Source organism: Caloenas nicobarica, chromosome 2 (assembly GCF_036013445.1).
Source record: "Caloenas nicobarica isolate bCalNic1 chromosome 2, bCalNic1.hap1, whole genome shotgun sequence".
Taxonomy (NCBI): Eukaryota; Metazoa; Chordata; class Aves; order Columbiformes; family Columbidae; genus Caloenas; species Caloenas nicobarica.
The window spans coordinates 163,654,834-163,674,379 of NC_088246.1; the positions used below are offsets into that span (position 1 = coordinate 163,654,834).

The window sequence follows — 19,546 nt, forward strand, 5'->3', positions numbered from 1 at the left end:
TCCACCTCCTCTGTTTTTGCCTTCTTGCGCTTCTCTGCTTTCCCTTTCTCCTGCTTTTCCCTCCCATCACCCCATCCCTGGGTGCTGCTGCTCCCTTGCTTGGTTCTGCTCCATCCCCCTGCCCGATTCCTGTTCCCATCACCACCCTCCTCCTCCTCAACACCTTCCATGACATCCCCAGGGTTTTCCTCAAGTTCGACCTTCTTCCTCCCTCCTTTTCCCACCAATTCCTTTTCCTGCTGCTTCCTTTGCTCTTGCTTCTTCTCTCTTTTCCTCTTTGAGCCTTGCTGCTGTGGGGCAGGGGGGTCCAGCTCTTTCTCCTTGCCCTTCCTCGTAGTGGTGACCCCCACATCCATCTCCAAAGCCCCAGGCTCTCCAGAGAGGGATGCAGCCCCACCAGCAACACCATCACTTGGCTTTGGGACCTGTGGGAAACAGCCAGAAGGGGAGAAAAGTTGAACTTGGGAAAGAGAGATTATCCCAAATCCCATGCGCGTGGAAGAGGTGATAAGTGGCATGCACCATGCAGGATGAGGTCCAGCGTGATAATCCCCTGGGTTTCTTACCCCAACTCCAGCCTTGGTCACCGAAAGTTGCCACCCTGCTCTGGGTCCTGCTCTCCGAGGTTTGTGCTGCAACCTACAGCAAAAGCACAGACATTTCCCACTGTATTGGTGAACAGCTTGAACCACTTGCACGCAAAATTAGGGGATTTCTCCCAAACAAGCCCTTGTTTCCCTTCAAGCATGGCAGGACCACGGGTGCTGTGACAGCTGGAGATATCCCAAGGCAGCAGTGACCGGTCCTTGTAGGACGTGGCCCCAGGTTGCAGCTTGTGGGATGAGGAAGCTCAAATGAGCAGGACCACAAGGTCTCCAGATCAAAATTGGGGAGGCCCCAAGGAAATGTCCCCAAAGACACCTTTGTCCAGAGAAAGGGACATGATCAAAAGGCTTGGCAACATGAGCAGAAGCCAGGAGAGAGATGGCAAGAGGCTGAGCATTGTGGCCATGCTGGAGGAGGAGACCTTGTAATGGGATATATCTTAGTCTGAAGAAAAGACAGCTGAGGGGATACCTCCTTGCTCTCTACAGCTACCTGAAAGGAGGTTGTAGTGAGGGGAGGTTGGTCTCTTCTCCCAAGTAGCAAGTGATAGGATAAGAGGAAACTGCTTCAAGTTGCACCAGGGGACATTTAGATTGGACATTAGGAAAAAATTCTTCATGGAAGGGGTTATCAGGCATTGGAACAAGCTGCCCAGGGCAGTGGTGGAGTCACCATCCCTGAAGGGGTTTAAAGGATGAGGTTCTTAGGGACACGGTTTAGTGACAGCATTGGGTTAACAGTTAGACTCAATCTCGAGGGTCTCTTCAAACCAAAATTATTCTATGATTCTATCTTCTGAGACTCTGAGGACAGGCTCCCACAGTCCCCTCCCAACCTGAACATTGGTACAACAGTGAAGGACAGAACCTCATCAATGCAACAAGCTGCAGGAAAAGGAGCATCTGAATCCATAACCTCCACCATCAGCTATATGGGTGAGGAACACAGGAATGCTTCCCTGGTCAGCAGAGAGGTCAGGTGAATTTTTGGGACTTCTGCAGGACTTTCAGACATTACAAAGCACCAACATGCTGAGGGAGCTGGGGCTCTTTAGCTTGGAGAAGAGGAGACTGAGGGGCAACCTCATTAATGGTTATCAATATGTAAAGGGTCAGTGTCATGGGGATGGAACCAGGCTCTTCTTGGTGACAACCAATGATAGGACAAGGAGCAATGGATACAAACCGCAACACAGGAGGTTCCACTTAAATATGAGAAGAAACATCTTCTCAGTGAGGGTGCCCAGGGAGGTTGTGGAGTCTCCTTCTCTGCAGACATTCCAACCCGCCTGGACACCTTCTGTGTAACCTCATCTGGGTGTTCCTGCTCCGGTGGGGGGATTGCACTGGATGAGCTTTCGAGGCCCCTTCCAATCCCTAACATTCTATGATTCTATGAACATGCCCCCTATGAAATACTTTCTCCCAAGGCTTCTCCAAGCCAGGCAGGGAGTTGGGAACCTCATCTTTGAGTTGCTCATGTTCAAAAAAAAAGTGAAAAATGAAGAGAGAGCGCACTTCAACCAAGTCTACACCTTGTAGATTGAGCCTACATCTCCACAGGCTTGAGGTGATGGTGCCACCATCCCTGGAGCAGTTTAAAAGACAAGTAGATGAGGTTCTTGGGACATGGTTTAGAGCTGGGCTTGACAGTGTTGGGTAAATGTTTGGACTCTATGATCTGAAAGGTCTTTTCCAACCAAAATGATTCTATGACTCTATGCCCCTGCTGGGTCATTGCCACGTCCCAACCAAGTGAGATGCCCACCAGGCTGCAGAGCATCATATCTCCAGCTTGTGATCAGTACCACCACAAAAAAAACACAACACACACCACACACAACACCACACCAAAAACACACCACGCACAAAAAAAAAAAATTAAAAAAAAGCACAACAAAAAACAACCAACCACAACACACAACTCCACACCACAGGCTAGCAGCAGGTGAGGGCAGCACGTGGAAACCAACCAAAGCGACATCCCTCCAGTCCATGCTAGGCAAACTTGGAGTTGAGCTCAGGCCACTGCACCAGCCCATGGGTCTGACCCATTTCCAGCCTTTCCCTCCTTCTGGCACCCCACAGTAAGGCCAGTTTGAAAGCACGGCCATCTGTCCTGATGACACCCAGGAGGTCACTGGAAAGCCAGGTTTCTCCTCCCAAGGAAGGTGGTGATGGCTCTCCTGCATGTCCAGATGAGCACAAAGAAAACTGAGCCACAATTTCTGCCTTTAGACAAAACTTCCTGCGTATAACATTTCTGTAATGGAAAAGGAGATGTTTGGTCTTTTTCTAAAATTTCATTTAGGCTGATGCTTAATTACCAGGCTGTGGGACATCAGAGCAACGCGGGGCTCAGGGAAGCCTTCAGCTGAGAGAGATGGGGCTGTTCAGCCTGGAGAAGAGAAGGCTCTGGGGAGACCTTATTGTGCCCTTTCTGTACTTAAAAAGGGCCTATAGAAAACACAGAGACAGACTTTTTAGCAGGGCCTCTTGCAATAGGACAAGGGGTGATGATTTTAAACTCAAGGAGGAGAGATTCAGGCTGGACATGAGGAAGGAATTTTTTGCCCCTAAGGGTGGTGAGACCCTGTCCCAGGTTGGCCAGAGAGGTGGTGGATGAACCATCCCTGGAGACATCCCAGGCCAGGCTGGACGGGGCTCTGAGCAACCTGAGCTGGTGCAGATGTCCCTGCTCACGGCAGGGGTGGCACTGGATGAGCTGTGAAGGTCCCTTCCAACCCAAACTATTCTGTGATTCGATGAGTTTGCTTGAGGTGGAGGCAGCAAGGTCCCAAAAAACAGGGGCCAGATGCTTCAGCCAGAGCATGCATTACACAACCTCCACTAAATTCATTAGGGCAAATGGCCCAGCAAAACATGCTCAGCTCCCCCAATCTCATTAGCAGCCAAGCACCAGCAGATCCATGACTAAGAAGGTAAAGTCCTGCCGCCTTTTGGGATCTGCTCCTTCCCCAGAAGGTCTTATTAGAGGCCTCTCACTGGACATGAAAGCCCCCGCCTCTAAGACACAGAGAGGATTAGCCTGCTAAGGGCCAGCTTAATGAATTCAGCTTCCTACCTCTGCCCAGATGTAGCATGGGACAAGGGAAAGAAACACCCTTTTCCCAGGCTTCACAAGGCTGGTTGTCCCTAAGAGCGTTTCCCCACCGCCTACTTCCATATTTATGTAGGTATGTGCATCTGAGCGATCGCGCCCTGCTGACTCAAGCATCCTTGGGGAGGTTGGTTGGGACCAGGAGCCTCCCTCACTGCCCTCAAATTCCAGAATGGGGCCTCAAATTCCACTCGCAATGTTTTTGCAGGCTTTAAGGTCACTGAAGGCACCAGGACATGGCCAGGTTGTCCCATGAAGGCATCAGCAACAGCGTGGTCTCTGAGATACGGGAGGGAAAACCAGGGTTGAGCAACCCCATGGTAATAAAAAAAAAAGCGCGCACAAATTTCCAGTTCTCTGTGCAAAAAGCATTCAGAGCATACCTTGAGGAGTCTTCCAGTCCCACTGATGGCCCTTGGTTGAGGGTTGATTCAGTCTCCTCCTGAAAGAGATTCACAGTTTTGATCTGGAAGGCGTTAGAAAGGCAGAGCTAGCACAGGTACCTCAAAAGCAGCATCACCCCCAAGCAATCACCCACCGCCTGTGATGGCAGGCAGCCAGGCCACAGTACCCATGTCCCATTGACATCACCTTCCGCTTCCTCAGCCATCCTGGCTAAAAACCAGAAGCCCAAAACAGCAGGGTCTTCCACGCTTGAGGAGAGCGTTGAGGTTTTATGGGGTTAGGAAGTCCCTGTCTTACATCCAACAACAGTGAAAAGGTATTTTCTGGAGCAAATACATTAAAACTATAACCCTCGTCAACCACCTTGCTCATTAGATGCGTTGTTGCTACCAGGGACACTGGTCCAGGACAGCAGAAGGGATGGGAGAGCTCCAAAACAAAGATGATTCAAATAACAGCTTATGTGCATCCATGCCAGCTTGGTCTTTAAAAGATTAAACGACTCTTTGTAGCAGATGGTAAGAGGGAAAGACAAGTGGGGGGCAAAGCCACAGGGTGGGAAATACAACAAAGGCGAACAGAGGGCAAGAAGAAAGAAAAAGCAAAGCACAGGGAAAATGGGGACAGGACCTAGAAGAAAATTAGCTCAGAGGGGACTCAGAGCCCTCAGAGCTGACCCATGGTGGCCACCAGAAATATCACACCGTTTGCATACTTGTTTTCAAAGCTGAAGCCAGGTTCTTCTGCTCCTGGCTGTGCAAGGTTACATCCAACCTACGCAGAGCCCCGAAACCCATCCCAGCTTCACCCAATGCTTGCCAAGCATCAAGGCTCTCGTTATGAATTCTGGCTTCCCCAAGTTTCTCTTTTGAAGGCTTTCAAGGGAGGCTAAAACCACACAGGAATTTTTCTTGAAAGCTGCTGCTGAGAAGCTGCTGGGTTAACTCATTAAGGGGGAAAACAACCCTAAGTTAATTATAGGTTGGTTATGGCAATATACACTTTCGTTCCCTGGGAATACGCCTGCTCTCAAATTCACAATCCTTCAGCTGCTGTCAGAAATCAGGTTGGTAAATTCAGGAGAGACAGCCACGATCTTCTGAAAAAAAAAAAAAAGTCCTGCATGCAAATGCCTGGTGCTTGGACTGGGAACACCAGCAACACCAGGACATGGACCACAGGCACCCTCGGGGGGTTTCAAGGTTGCAGCTCCAGTTGCATCCAACCAGGAGAGTTTGCTGACATTTCAGACACTGTTTGCAAGAGGGATGGAGACTCATCATGGGGAAGGGAGAAAAAAAAAAAGGCACCTCCACTGGTTTCACATGCCAAGAGGACAAGTACAATATGTTAATGTGGGCAAAGCAAAATGTAGGGGGAATTGGCCGGGATGATGGCCAATGACAGTCATCTCCAGCATCATCCCAGGAACAGCCATAAAGACCAAATGCCTCAAAAAAGGCTGTTGTCAGGATGAGATGAACCTCAGCCTCATGCTTGAAAAGCAGTGGAATCACCCATGTCCTGGTTATCCTGTTAATGTCAACTCACACTCTTGGTCCAACACCAAAATGTGACCAATTCAATGCCACATGCATCTGCTAGCGGGGCACATGAGCTGCAGGCAATTTACTTTTTGATTTAATTCAGGATGCTCAAACATTCCCTTTGGGGGCTCGCACATAACCACAAGTTGCAGGACACTATCTTCACAGCTCCCTCAACATCAAACCACAAGCTCTCCTAATACTTCGGTGCAGAGATCACCACCTACCAATCCAGATGCGGCTTCCTCCTCCACTTGGATCCCATCCCGGGGGCTCAAGATGAGACCTTTCCCTTCTGCAGCCTCTTGCTTTAGGGAGCTTCTTGACCAAAAGGGAGACAGAGAAGGAACACAAGTTTTTCCCAATTAAAAACAAACCCTTTTTGATAATCAAAGCAACCCAAGGAGAGCAGAGTTGGACACAGCGCTCCCATGCTTGGCTCTGGGTTGAGGCCAGATGTGGAACCCCAGCATGGGTGGGAGGACAAAGTCCCACAGCCCATCTCCTCCCTGGTTGCCACCATCAACCCCTCCATCCAGCTGAGGAGTTACCTGCTGATGATGTTTTCCTGCAGCGGCTTCTCCTTCGCCTTGGGTGATTTCTTTTTTTTCCCTTTTACCACAGGGGGCTGCATGTCAGGGCAGAGTGGTATAAGAGAAAAGGGAGTTCATGGAGTGGATGTGATGCCCATAAAACTTCAGGGACAGTCACAAGGGTCACCTCAATACCTGGGCATGGTGAGGGCTGTCTGATACCTGCACTACGCATGGTATCTCCTCTGGTTCCTTCTTCACAGCCTTTCTCCTGGATGCCTTTGGTGCCTCCTGCCCCTTCCCCAACTCGCTCTTTTGCTTCCTGGGTTCAAAAGCAAATTCATCCCACTGAGGCCAAGCAGGCAACACCTGCAGCAAACCCCTTGGCGGCGGAAACAAGCCAAGGTGTAACGCCACACTACTTAACCCTTATAATCCAGCAGCACCAAAAAAAAAAAAGGCTCCGAAAAGGAAATTTGGAGAGATTTCCCTGCTGACCACTTTATGGCTAAGATGCCTGACAGAGCCAGGCGCAGCAGATGTGATAACACGATGCTGGAAGCCCCCCAAAATCCCCTGCCATGCCCCATGGTACCCACCTGCTGCCATCCTTGGCCCTTGAGACCCCCATGGCTCTGTCATCCACCAGCTCTTCGAGATGTGATACGGGGTTAAGGTAGCATCCCCAAGGATGGTCACTGCAATAAGATGGAGACAACGTGTGGCTGGTAACACCCCAGTTTTGCTCTCAGAGAAAACCCCAACAGATACTCCGCATCTCAACCCTGAAGTTCACAGCTACCCACATGGTCAAGTTCAGCTTTAACAAGGACCCAAGCAGAACACCAATCGGAAAAACCTTGAGCTCAGTCCCTGAGCTACAATTAGAGACGGTAAAAATAAAATTGCTGCTAAAACAAAAAGAAAAACCTCCAAAATAGTACAGGAATTCACAGCTCCAGGTAGGTAGATGGGGGCTGGATAGTGCTGGGGTGGATTCACACCCTCAGAACAGCCCAAGGTACGCAGCAAATATTATCTAGGCCTTAAACACATCCAGAAAGCCACAACAGCAGAAAATATTAAAATACAACCAAGAAATAAGAGCAAAATTGAGATATTGAGTCCTCCCCCACCATAGCAGGCAGCTGGGCCACCATCACCCAGCTATCACCTCTCCCCACGGCTAGAGCAGTTAAACCCCCCCAAAAATCACTGTTTCCCATGTAAACTCAAGGCCTCAAAGGATGCAAGAAATAAATATAAAATCCAAACAACGTCAGGGTGGTCCCCATCTATGAGAGGCCTTCACTAGCTGAAGAAAAAAAGGGGACTATTCAAGGAGAGAAGACGAGCTATAAAGCACCATGAGACACCCTACAGACTTCTCAAGGAGTTAAAAACAAAAAAATACATTGAAAACCTCCATATTTTACCAGTTTTCGCCACGCTGTGAGCACTTACAGCTGCTGGTGGGACCAAGTTCCCCTCAAAGCCACCCAGCCTAGAGAAGATCCCACCCCTGGCCCAGCTGCCTCTCTAGGGCAATGCCCCCTCACTGGCAGCTTATAAAAAGTCTCTCTCAGCTCTGATTGGAGCTTCCCAGCCCAAAATGCACCCTGGGAAATGAAGTTTTAGCCCAAAAGCTGAATTTGAGGAGAATCCCCAGCCAGCACCTCCTTGCCAAGGAGACCTGGTGGAGAGAAAACACTTTGTATGGCTCAGGTGGAAGAGGAGGCCAAAAATATTGCTACAAAAACAGCCTGGGGAAATCTTCCTTCCAGAAGATACCCCCTCTACAATTAGATAATTAAATTAATCCCATAATCTAGCCTTTCTCAGCTAGTTCTTACCCATCAGAGCCTCATGGTTGGATTTGGAGAAGTCTTTGAGCCCAGACACTGGGTGCAGAGGTTGGATGTCACACAATATTGTGTGGTAGAACCCATAACCCTCATTCTGAAGCCCTCACCCGCTCCTCTCCACCCCTATTCATGCAGGTGACTTATTGCTTTCACCTGCTCATGTTGCCATCAAGCACCTCATCACAGCTGGACCTCAAAATGGTCTCAATCATGCTCAGACTGGTGCAAGCAGCATTACTGAGAAGGGGCTGGTAGAAAGAATCTACAGGGGCTTTGCACAGCATGAAGAAACACGAGCTTTTCACGAAAATGCTGAGTTTTGGGAAGGAAGATTCATGGTAGACATGAGGAAGAATTTTTTTTATAATGAGGGTGGCGGAGTGTTGGCCCAGGTTGGCCAGAGAGGTGGTGGATGCCCCATCCCTGGAGACATCCCAGACCAGGCTGGACGGGACTCTGAGCAACCTGAGGTGGTGCAGATGTCCCTGCTCACGGCAGGGGTTGGGCTGGATGAGCTTTGAAGGTGCCTTCCAACCCAAACTACTCTATGATTCCATGATTTCCCCACACCGAGATCTCCGGCCATGGCGAGTAGCGGGGCCACGCGTTCCCCTGGGAAGATGCCGCCCGGTTCGCAGCCGGGAGCGGAAAACCCCAGAGGCAGGGCTGGCTCTGGGAAAGCCTCTTTGATCCTCCTTGCGCCACCCAACTGAGGAAAAAGCATCCAAGCCGCCTTTCTTGCTGGATGAGTAAAAGTTGTCAAGGGATGGGAGCTGGCCCTGGGGCAGGGAGCAGGAGAGGACGATGTCTTGTTGGTGCTTGTTCGCTCTCAGTCGCCTTCTGCCAAACCAAGGACCAGCGTCTTTTTGTTTTTCTTCCATTTTCACCTTGGGTCTCATATAGATTTATTCAGCCTTGATGCTTGGTGAAGGTTTCTCCCAAGTTTTCCATGCTGGTTCAGATGTCCGCGATAGGAAATGATGAGGTTTGTAGTGTGGGTGAGCTGGGAAAAATCTGTCCTAGCTTAGACCAGCTCCAGATTGCCTATGCATCCTACCCAAACACAACTTGGGGTAAAATTCTTAATAATAGGAGAGGTTTTATATGTTTTCATGTATTTTCCCTTTTCAGACACTCTTCGCAATGGGGGAGATAGGAGCAAGATGACTCCACCCAGGGCTCTGCAGTGGGGAAACGTGGACCACAAAGAGGGTCTGGCTCATCTTTGGGGAAAACCAGACTGCAAATGGGGTCCCTGCAAGGTTCGGTGACACCATGGTGAGCTGTTGAGGGTGATATCAGTGACAATATCCCATGGGCTGCCAATTGTAGTTGGGCTGAAGGTAGCTCCCTCGTCAGCAAAAGAATAAATACCTCTTCCTACGCACTCCCCGATGTGCAGACAGTTGCGGCCACAGGATTAAAAGTACTTCTCTTTGCAAACCACCACAGTATTCACCTGGAAAAAGCATTTCTGCCACTCTGGATTAAAAAGTAATTCCACCTTTCTCGTCCAGTGGCTTCTTTCAAATTGGGAAATCCAGGAGGGAGAGAAAAGTCCTTCCTAACATACTCATTTCCTCAAGATCATGCAATCCTTGAAGCCCTGATGAGCAAAAATTGGCTGCAAAAGGTGGAAATGTTTTAATATATTCAGGCAGTTATAAAATAGAATTATGCAATAAAAAAGGTTTAATGTATGCTGAGCTATTTTTTTTTTTACCTTGTTAAACAGCTGAATCTGCACAGGTTCCTTATGCCATATTGACGTGATTAGGATCATCGCGCACAAGTGCTGTCTCGTTAACTTCATTGTGGAAAGGAAGCCAGGCCCCAGTAAAGACTTGGGGACCTTTTCATGGTGACACATGCTGGTGACAACACAGTTCAGCATCCCTGTGCCGGGCACTGCATGGTTTATAGTCCCGTTTGCATCTTGGGAATTGGAGTTTTCCAACCCCTGGACATTTTTCCGTGAAATTTTGACGGTTTTGACATGGTTGCCCAGTCCCAGCTCTTATTTTATGGGCGTGATTGAGAGTAAACCCCTTCCATGGTTCAATAATATGGCCCAGAGAGGAAAAAGTGGGGTAGGATTTGCCTGCATCTGGCTGGAAAATGGATTTTCTCTTGCTCTCTCTTGCTCTCTCTCTTTCCTTCTTTCTCTCTCCCTTTCCTTTCCTTTCCTTTCCTTTCCTTTCCTTTCCTTTCCTTTCCTTTCCTTTCCTTTCCTTTATTTTGTATTATATTGTGTTTTGTACAGGAGCGGCGTCTGATGGGTATAGCAGAGCAAGGGAGTGAAAGTCCCAGGTGTTACAAAATTGCTTCAGCAGCTGTGGGAGCTGCAGTGTCACCATCCAGATGTTTTTTTGTCTGTTTTTATGGGGGGGGTGGCATATGATGTGGCCAAGGGGCCATACACAAGGGAGCAGAAGTGGGGCAGACGGCAGCTGGAGCTGGCTGAGGTGGGGGGGGGGGGTGCGGTGGGTGCTGCTTTATTGCACCCCCCACCACCACAGCAGCCCAGATGTTGCGGGGCGGGGGGGGGGGGAAGGGTGTGAAGCCCGAGGGTTGCGGGGATTATAGGGGTTGAATGGGGGGGGACGACCCAGATGTGGCCGGGACGGTGCGGGGGGAGGGCGCCTAGCTGGAGGTGGGGTCGTCCAGATGTGCAACGGGCGCGCACCCACATGTGGAACCAGAAGGGGGGGGGGGGGGAGCCCCGCCCCTCCCGTGACGTCATCAGCGTTCTAATTCCCACCGTTGCCACGGGCGACAGCCCCTCCGCCCCGCCCCTCCCCGAGCCGCTCCGTTCCGCTCCCCCCCCCCCCCCCCCCCCTCCCTGTCCCGCGCTCCCATTGGGCGGCGCCGCCGCCGATCCGCGCCGTCCCCCTCTGCCATTGGTTGAACCCGCTCTTCGCCCCGCCCCGCCGCCCTGCTTATGCCCCGCGCCGCGGCGGGGCCGGCGCCGCGATCGCTCTTGGCCGCCGGGGGCAACGAGGGGAACGAGGGGTGAGCGGGGCAGCATCTCCTGGGGGGGGGGGCTGGGGGTTGATTCGCCCGAGGGTGTGGGGTTTGCCCCGGTTAAGGGGTAAGTTTGCAGGGCTGTGGGGTTTTGCCTCTAGCTGGGGCATCTCTGCAAAGGAGTTTGGGGGGCTGGGGTAGCTCTTGCAAGGGGGCTTTGGGGGGGGTTGCACCCTCATCTGCAGTAGTTGTTGCAAGGGAGCTTTGGGGGGGTCCCAGCCCGGCTGGGGTAGCTCTGTAAAGGGGGTCTATAGGGGTTTCCCCCTTCCCCTCCGTTTGGGGTAGCCCTTGCAAGGGGGCTTTGGGGGGTTTACCCCCTCATTTGGGGTAGTTCTTGCAAGGGAGTTTGGGGGGAGTCCCATTCCGGCTAGGGTAGCTCTGCAAGGGAGTTCTGTGGGGGTTTGACCCCCTTCCCCATTTTGGGGAGCTCTGTAGGGGTTTGTGTCCCGTCCCACCCCCCGCATCTGGGATATCTCTGCAAGAGGGGTAGCCAGCTGTGGGCTTGCACCTAGCCAGATGTGAGGTGCGCGGGGGTTTGCAGCATCAAAGGGCAGGGGCTAGTGGAGGTTTAAGCCCCCCCGCCCAGGACAAGGCTGGGCTTTGAACCCCTTGGGGGCTACCGGAGCGTGGGGCTTGGCCAGGAGAACCAGAGCAACCCAAGGAGGGGATACAGAACCTCAGAATCACCCCGTGAGGGGGTCAGAGTCACCCCAGCTGCAGGCCCACCCCCCCCCCCCCAACCTGTGGATGCTGCACCCCTGGAGATGATGTCCCCCGAGGAGGAGACCCCATCCGCTGGTGGGGAAGGGGATGGGGACAGTGGCCTCGTCCTCCTGGAAGCCCTGAAGAGCAGCAGCACTCGGAAGGTGAGACACGGCCGTGGGGTGCCACGGGTTGGGGGTGGGACGGCAGAGCACCCAAGTGATGCTCTGTGGAGCTGGGCATCTGGTCCATGGGGATGGTGGTCACCATGGGTGGGGGTGCAAGTCTGCCCTGACCATCAAACAGTGCTGGGGATGGCAGGGGGCTGGATGGGGAAGGGTTTGGTGTGTGATGTGGGGTGGAAATGCGTCAGTAGCATCGCGGAATCATAGAATAAATTGGGTTGGAAGGGAACTTCAGAGGTCATCTGATCCAACCCATCCATAGGCAACCCTACGCAACTCATCGTTCATCTCTTAAACTCCACTCCTCTATTACTTCTTCCTCTGCTGGCTCCATCTGCAAGCTTCCCAGTGACTCCTTTTAACCAAATTCTCCTATATTTTGGCTTTTTCTCCTTCCTGCCCATAGGAAGATGGTCCAGCCAAGCGCTGCCTGTCCCTCCCTTCACCGTCGGAGGTACCGGGCAGGGTGTTTATCGCTGCCACGCGTCTCCCCCGGGACCTGCCCACGAGGAGAGTCGGTGCAGCCTGGCTGTGCGTGCGAGATGGGGCCGATAGCTCCCCTGGCGTCACTTGTTTAATTAGTAACAGCGAGGTAAAACCAACGGGGATTGTCACCAACCCCGCCGCTCGACTTTCCGTGCCATCCCTTGGGCTTCGATATGTGCTCCGAGGGTTGAGGAGGCTTTAAAAAGCACCTCTTGTTGCTAGAAAAGATAGGTAAACGTTAGTTTTTTAGCACCATTTAAGCACATCTCTTGTTAGGTCTGTCCCCTGGGAGCTGGCTTTATAAACCTGTGGCGAATTCGCCCTGTAATCTGATCTCTTCTTGCAAGTGTATAATTTTCAAAACTTGTTCTTCAGCAGAGAGCTGCGTTTCTGCAGCCCTTTGGCAAAAAAAAAAAAAAAAAAAAAAAAAAGCAAAGCTCAGCCAGGCTCTAGAGGTGTTTTGGTTTTTTATTTTTAATTTTTTTTTTCCTCCTGTGCAAGTGTCGAGATCGCAACCTGGCTAAACAAGGATCAATCTGATCTTGAGTCACTTGAGCCTGGCCTCGCTGGCTGCAGCTCAAGAGGTTGCAACCTTAAACCAGGCTGGAGTTTGCCCAGGACCTTGTCTAAATAGCAGGTGCCATTTGTGAGGGAAGATTAGCAGCAGTTTTGTGGTGTGTTTTTTGTTTGTTTGTTTTCCAATTTGTTCTGCGTATAGACACACCATTTCCCTTGTATGAGCAATCAGTTCACCCTGTTTGGGTCTGCCGGACGGTAGCACAGAGGAGAATAACACAGGAAAATGTTGCAAAGCTTTAGGGGGGGAAAAAAACTGGCAGGAGATAAGCAGCATCTGTCATAACATGATTACTTTTTTAATTTAAAAAAAAAAACCTAAAACGTTTCCTATTAATTATATCAGTTGTCTATTTAAGAGAAACTGTCAATGTAGCCTCTTCCAGTTGTGTGTGTTGCAGTTTTGTTGTTGTGTTTCAATTTTTTTCGTTTGTTTATTTTTTGTTTGTTTTGGGGGGTTTCGTGGGTTTGTTTGTTTGGGTGTTTGTTTTGGTTTTTTTGTTTGTTTGTTTAGGGTTTATTTGGTTTTCCACACTGAGAGCATCAGGGGCTGTGGATGGGACCACCACACATTTGCTCCCTTGCAGGGGATCCTGAATGCTGCTGTGACAGTGATTTATATATATGTGTGTGTGTATATATATATATATTTTTTTTTTTTTTAAATTTTTTGTCAGGGTTCATGTATCAGGGCTGAAGATTTAATACATCTGTTTCCTGCTGGCACCCTGCCCTGGCTCTTATGATGCCCTGTGCCTCCCCCAGCTCCCCAGAGCAGTTGCACTCTCATAAAATTCAAGCTCTGGATGCAGGTTTTGATGTTTAAAAACCCCAATCCCCCATTTTTAATTTTTTTTTTCCTCCCATTTTATTTTTCCTTCCTCTTGCTGAGTGCATTGGCCAAGAGTGAGGGCACTTTGTTGGGAAATTTAAAACCTTAATCCTGCACTCATTTGTTAAAAGGCTGCGTGATGTAACCATATTCTCAATCAAAGGTTTTAGAGGTTTTAGCTGGTAATGTCTCCCACAGAAAAACAGCTTGCAGACGGAGTGCCTCATGAGATTAGTTTCATGATAGGGACTTTTATATATAAATAGATGTTCAGGGAGAAAAAAAACATTTGCTGTGACCTACTGTTTGTCTTGTAGTAACAGCCTATATTACTTTCTGAAAAAGCCGTTGGCTAGGAGGAAAAGGAAATTATCGACAATCTTTGGAAAAAAAGGAGAATTTTAAAGCCTGCTTTTGTGTTTGGAATGGTTCTCTGGCTTTTGTTTTGCTCTCTGTCCCATGGGCTAATGTGGCTAAACCAGGGTCACTTGACCACTTGTCCTGTGCTGGCCTGACGTGAAAAATCATGGGTTGCAAATGGGAATAATAATCCCAATTGACAGATCTGGCTCCAAAACAGCTTTTAGACCAGGGTGGTTCTGGAAATAAAACAGGTTCTGAGAGCTTGATGCTGCATTTACCCTGTTTCTACAGCAAGTTTTCCAGCTGCTGGATCATCTGTGCACTTGGAAACCCCCCTTTTGGGGATAAAACTCTCCATTAGGAAATATTATTGCTCCTGAGAGGGGATGAAAAGAAGGACCTGCCTATTTTATTATTTTATTTTTTTCAGTTGGGAGGTGACGTAAGCATTTACTGAGTAAAACCCACAGGGCTGAGGTTGTGCTCCACGCACAGAGTTGGGCTCATAGATCAAGGGTATCTCTGTTAATGACAGTAGTAGCTTGTGTGTCAATGCTTCATAGAGCTGTAGAAATTGTTTAAATTTCGGTGATTCCCTGTCTTTTTGCTGGTATTTTGCTCTGGCTTTTATTGCAGAGCGAATGGAGTGTGCCTTGATGTGAGCTGGGTGAATTGGTGGAGAGCAAACACGGCTTGGACTTGACGTGCTCTCATGGAGTTATCGTAGAATGTCCTGAGTTGGAAGGGACCCACAGGGATCATCAAGTCCAACTCCTGTCCCTGCACAGGACAACCCCACAGGTCACACAATGTCTCTGAGGATGTTGTCCAGTCTCTTCTTGAACACTGTCAGGCTTGGAGTTACCCACCTCTGCCTGAATTACGCTTGGTGGTTGGTGCTTGACCCTCTCAAGCACTGATCTTTGGCTCTTCGTTCACCGTCCCTGCTGGGGTTGAAGGTTTCCAGGGTGCAAACTGTACTATTTCGTAGAACCATAGAATGGTTTGGGTTGGAAGGGACCTTAGAGATCATCTAATTCCAACCCCTCTGCCATGGGCCAGGCCATCTTCTGCTAGACCAAGTTGCTCAGAGCTCTGTCCAACCTGGCCTTGAACACTTCCAGGGATGTGGCATCCACAACTTCTCAGAGCAGCCTGTTCCAGCGTCTTATCACCCTCATGAGGAAGAATTTCTTCTTTGTACCTAATCTAAATCCACCCTCTTTCAGTTTAAAGCCATTAACTCTTGTCTTATCACCATATGCCCTTGTGAAAAGTCCTTCTCCAGCTTTCTTGTGGGTTCCTTTAGGTACGGGAAGCCTGTTGCAAGGTGTCCTTGGAGTCTTCTCCAGGCTGAACAACCCCAAGTCTCTCAGCCTGTCTTCATACCAGAGGTGCTCCAGGCCCCTGGTCATCTTCATGGCCTCCTCTGGACTTATTCCAACAGGTCCATGTCCTTCTTATGTTGGGGACACCAGAGATGAATACAGTACTCCAGGTGGGGTCTTGCAAGAGTGGAATCACCTCTGTTGTCCTGCTGATCACACTTCTTTTGATGCAGCCCAGGATACAGTTGGGTTTCTGGGCTGCAAGTGCATATTGCTGGGTCATGTTGAGCTTGTGCCGTAGCACCTCGTGTTCCTTCATGTGCTGTTTTCTTTAATTGCATTGTGAGGGCAGACTTGTAGTGCTGGAAAGATTGGTTGGTCACTAGTGTTGAGTGCTGTAGAAGCTCACCACCCAGCACCCACTTTACAGACAGCTCTGAAGACTGGAGGCCTTTAGGGTTAGCAACAAACCATAACCAGCACTGGCATGGATTTGGCATTGACCTCGAATCTCACTTCTACGTAAAGGAATGTCCCCTCTGGATAAGAGGACAGTTTTCAGGTGGGATGACTCATGGTGTACCTAAAAAGGGCCTACAAGAAAGCTGGAGAGGGATTTTTCACAAGGGCATGTAGTGCTAGGACAAGGGGTAATGGCTTTGAACTGAAAGAATGGAGATTTATATTAGATACAAGGAAGAAATTCTTCATAAGGGTGGTAAAACATGGGAACCAGTTTCCCAGAGAAGTTGTGGATGTCCCATCCCTGGAAGTGTTCAAGGCCAGGTTGGACGGGGCTTTGAGCAACCTGGTCTAGTGGAAGGTGTCTTTGCCCATAGCAGGGGGGTTGGAACAAATGATCTTTAAGGTCCCTTCAACCCAAACTATTCTATGATGTCCAAAGGTTGCTGTGGCTCTATCTGAAGTGTGGCCTTCACATCTATGAGGTGTCAAACTGAGATATCTCAGGCTGGTCTTGTAGCTTTGCTTGGCTTTGCCTTTGGCTCCAAAGGATTTATTTGTTTTATTATGACTGCCAGTTCTCTTCCTGTTTGTGTAGAAGGAGCATCTGGGTTGGCTTTTGTGGGGACTGCTGGGGTAGGAGGAGATGAGGTGGAGCTGAGTCACGGGGAGCCAGGCTCTAGGAGAACTCCTGCCGTTTTGTCTGAGAGATGTATTTATGCCCTGAGCAACCACCCTCAGGAGCTGGCTGGTGTGAGGAGGGAGCAAGGCAGCACTGGAGATGTCAAATGATTGAAAACCCAACAGGTTATCCAACAGAAGAGTTGAACCATGTCCCTTTTTCAGTGCTGCCCAACGATAGGGTGAGGGGCAATGGGCACAGACAAGCACAGGAGGTTCCAGCTGAATATGGAGAGAAACTTCTCTACTTTGAGGTGCGAGAGCCCTGGAACAGGCTGCCCAGAGAGGTTGTGGAGTCTCCTTCTCCGGAGACATTCAAACCCACCTGGACACATTCCTGTGTGATCTGCTCTGGTGAACCTGCTTTAGCAGGTGGGTTGGACTAGATGATCTCCAGAGGTCCCTTCCAACCCCAACCATTCTGTGATTCTTCCTTCCCTGGGGGAGGGTTTAATAGCAACAGTCTTTTTGCCTTTTGACTCCCTCCCTTTAAAAAGCAATAAGCTGTCCATTACCTGGGAGGGATAAATTATAAAACTAAAATAAAATAAACCTTAAGGCTTTAAAGAATATATGCAGCAGTCTGGGATAATGGAAACACTGAAGGCAGTTATGGCTTCAGGGGATGTAGCAGATGAGCATTGTTGGTCCCTTTACTAAATGCAGCTGGGCTATGCTTAATATATTTGTGGTGTCCACCATCTCCTGAGTTGATCTCAGCAGTGGAAGGTGAGATGGGCCTAATCCTGCCCCTTGTCCTTCAGCTACATGCCTGAACTCTGGTTGTCCCATATCAAGCGTGTTGCTCTGCGTTGTGAGAGCAGATCAGAGTCTGTGTTGTCCTACAAGAGGTACCAGCATGACAGTCATAGAATCATTTTGGTTGGAAGAGGCCCTCAAGATCATTGAGTCCAACCATTAACCCAACACTGGCACCAAACCTTGTCCCTGAGAACCTCATCTCTGCATCTTTTGAACCCCTCCAGGGATGGTGACTCCACCACTGCCCTGGGCAGCCGGTTCCAATGCCTGACAACCCTTTCTGTGAAGAAATGCAGATGAAGACAATTCAGATGTTCTGCTGTCAATGACCTTAATGACATATCTTAGGGCAGATAATTATATTTTCATCAAACCAGGCGATTCCCTCATTGAAAAAAAGACAAAATTGTGGCTAAAAATGCCTGACTTCCCAGAAGTGGCAGCTCATCCCTTATCTATTGCACTGCCCGGCACCAAGTCTCTCTATATATTTCTATAATCACATGGCAGCGATACAGGGCAGACTGGTGTCCTGCTCCGCTTGCAGCTTTCTCCTTGAACTTCCCTGTCCTTAGGCATGTGAAGGTTGTCTGCTTGGTGGTGGGGCTGGTTTTAGAGCTCAGGTCAGCACCAGGTCTCAACTTATCTCACCACTGCCACATTATGGAAATCTCCAGTCTACGTTCAAATTAAGCTGCTTTAGTTTCTCCTGCTATTCTGTGGGCACTCTCTAGCTGCTCTAATTGGCAATAATCCTGGTGTTTTATGGCTAAAGCCGGTCTTGGAGATGGCACAGCTTGGTCCATGCTTCAGCAGGTGGGCTGTGGAGCATGTCCTGTGATCCATCCAACCCAGCTCTGCAGGTAGCTGGGACCTTTTACTGCAATATCCATTGGGGTGATAACTAAAATTACAGCTACACATTCTGACAGCTCACAGTCGTCCTTTGATCGCTTCATATGCGTAAGTTTTGCTTTTTTTTTTTTTTTTCTGGAAGCAACTGAGCTCCTGTTCTTCTAGCAGAAACAAAAGAGAGAAATTAGTCCCTTGGCATGCGGCTTTGCCCTTTGGACTTGCTGGCATTTCCCTCTTCCTCCAGGTGATTAGGTTTGTGTGTCATTAGTGCTGGGAAAGCTAGGAGGTGGTGGCCTTGTTTTGTCACCGGGGTCACAAATAATGCTCTAGGTGTGTCTCTCATCACACAAGACATATCCAGGCTTCATCTCCCGGAGGAGTGAAGTGCAAAGTACACATGGTGATCATGTCTACACAAACATTGCCTAAGGCCTTGCTTGCAGAAGGAAATCTAACCACGTAATTGCCCTCCTTAACACCCCAGATGGATGTTCTTGAACTGGAAGAGGTGTCAGGGAGTTAACGACACCATTACGTCATTGTATGTGTTCCCTGCAAAGATAGGGTTTGAGTTGGCAGAAGCTTTGACATCCCTCAAAGAGGATCTGTTTGTCTTGGCCACCTCTGGGAAAGGTCTTCTGGCCTCTTCCCTTCCTTACATGGTGGCATTGGCCGGGTCCTTTCTGTAACGCTGTCATCTTTCCATGTTGAGGGTTGAACACAATGTTATTTGGCAGATGTCTTCTGAGCATAAAACGGCCTTGCTACAATAATACTGGCTCTAATCCTGCTTTGTCAGAGGCAATAAACTTCAGAGCTGGCTACAACTCGTATAACTTAATGACCCACGCCTCATTCGTTTTCATGGCTTTCTTAACACACGTTGTCCTCTGTGTGCTGTTCCCTGGCTGCTACACAACTGATGGCCTCTTACTGGAAGAGCAGAAGCTTTAAACTAGGAAGGCTAAGAAATCTCAGGTTCAACCTGGTCACTTCTTAAGCACCCAACTTTATTCTTTTCTTGATGTCCTTAGGTGCACCCCAGAGCCCAAGAGGCTGGTTGAAATAACCTATCTTTCTTCTGACCTTAAAGGGTTGACCTCAAGAGTTTGTACAAAGAAGAATTAGGTTATAAAAGGGATTTTCCTCGCTTAACAGTGGGGTATTTTTGCCCTATGTTCCCCCTTATGTAAGGCATTCTTAAATCAGTCACT

The 19,546-nt window shown here is 49.4% G+C and overlaps 1 protein-coding gene across 2 annotated transcripts in view; it reads left to right on the plus strand.

Moving 5' to 3' along the window:
• The first annotated feature begins 11,019 nt into the window (after positions 1 to 11,019).
• The window catches only part of RHPN1 (rhophilin Rho GTPase binding protein 1), a 39,763-nt gene continuing 31,236 nt past the window's right edge, over positions 11,020 to 19,546 (plus strand). The window contains exons 1-2 of one of the 2 annotated variants that reach the window (XM_065628738.1): positions 11,020 to 11,088; positions 11,687 to 11,966. In XM_065628738.1, the coding sequence (XP_065484810.1) occupies positions 11,865 to 11,966 (102 nt within the window). In that variant the 5' untranslated portion in view covers positions 11,020 to 11,088; positions 11,687 to 11,864. Of the gene's footprint in view, positions 11,089 to 11,464; positions 11,967 to 19,546 lie in introns of those variants that run through there. The other variant, XM_065628739.1, reaches the window with a different exon arrangement.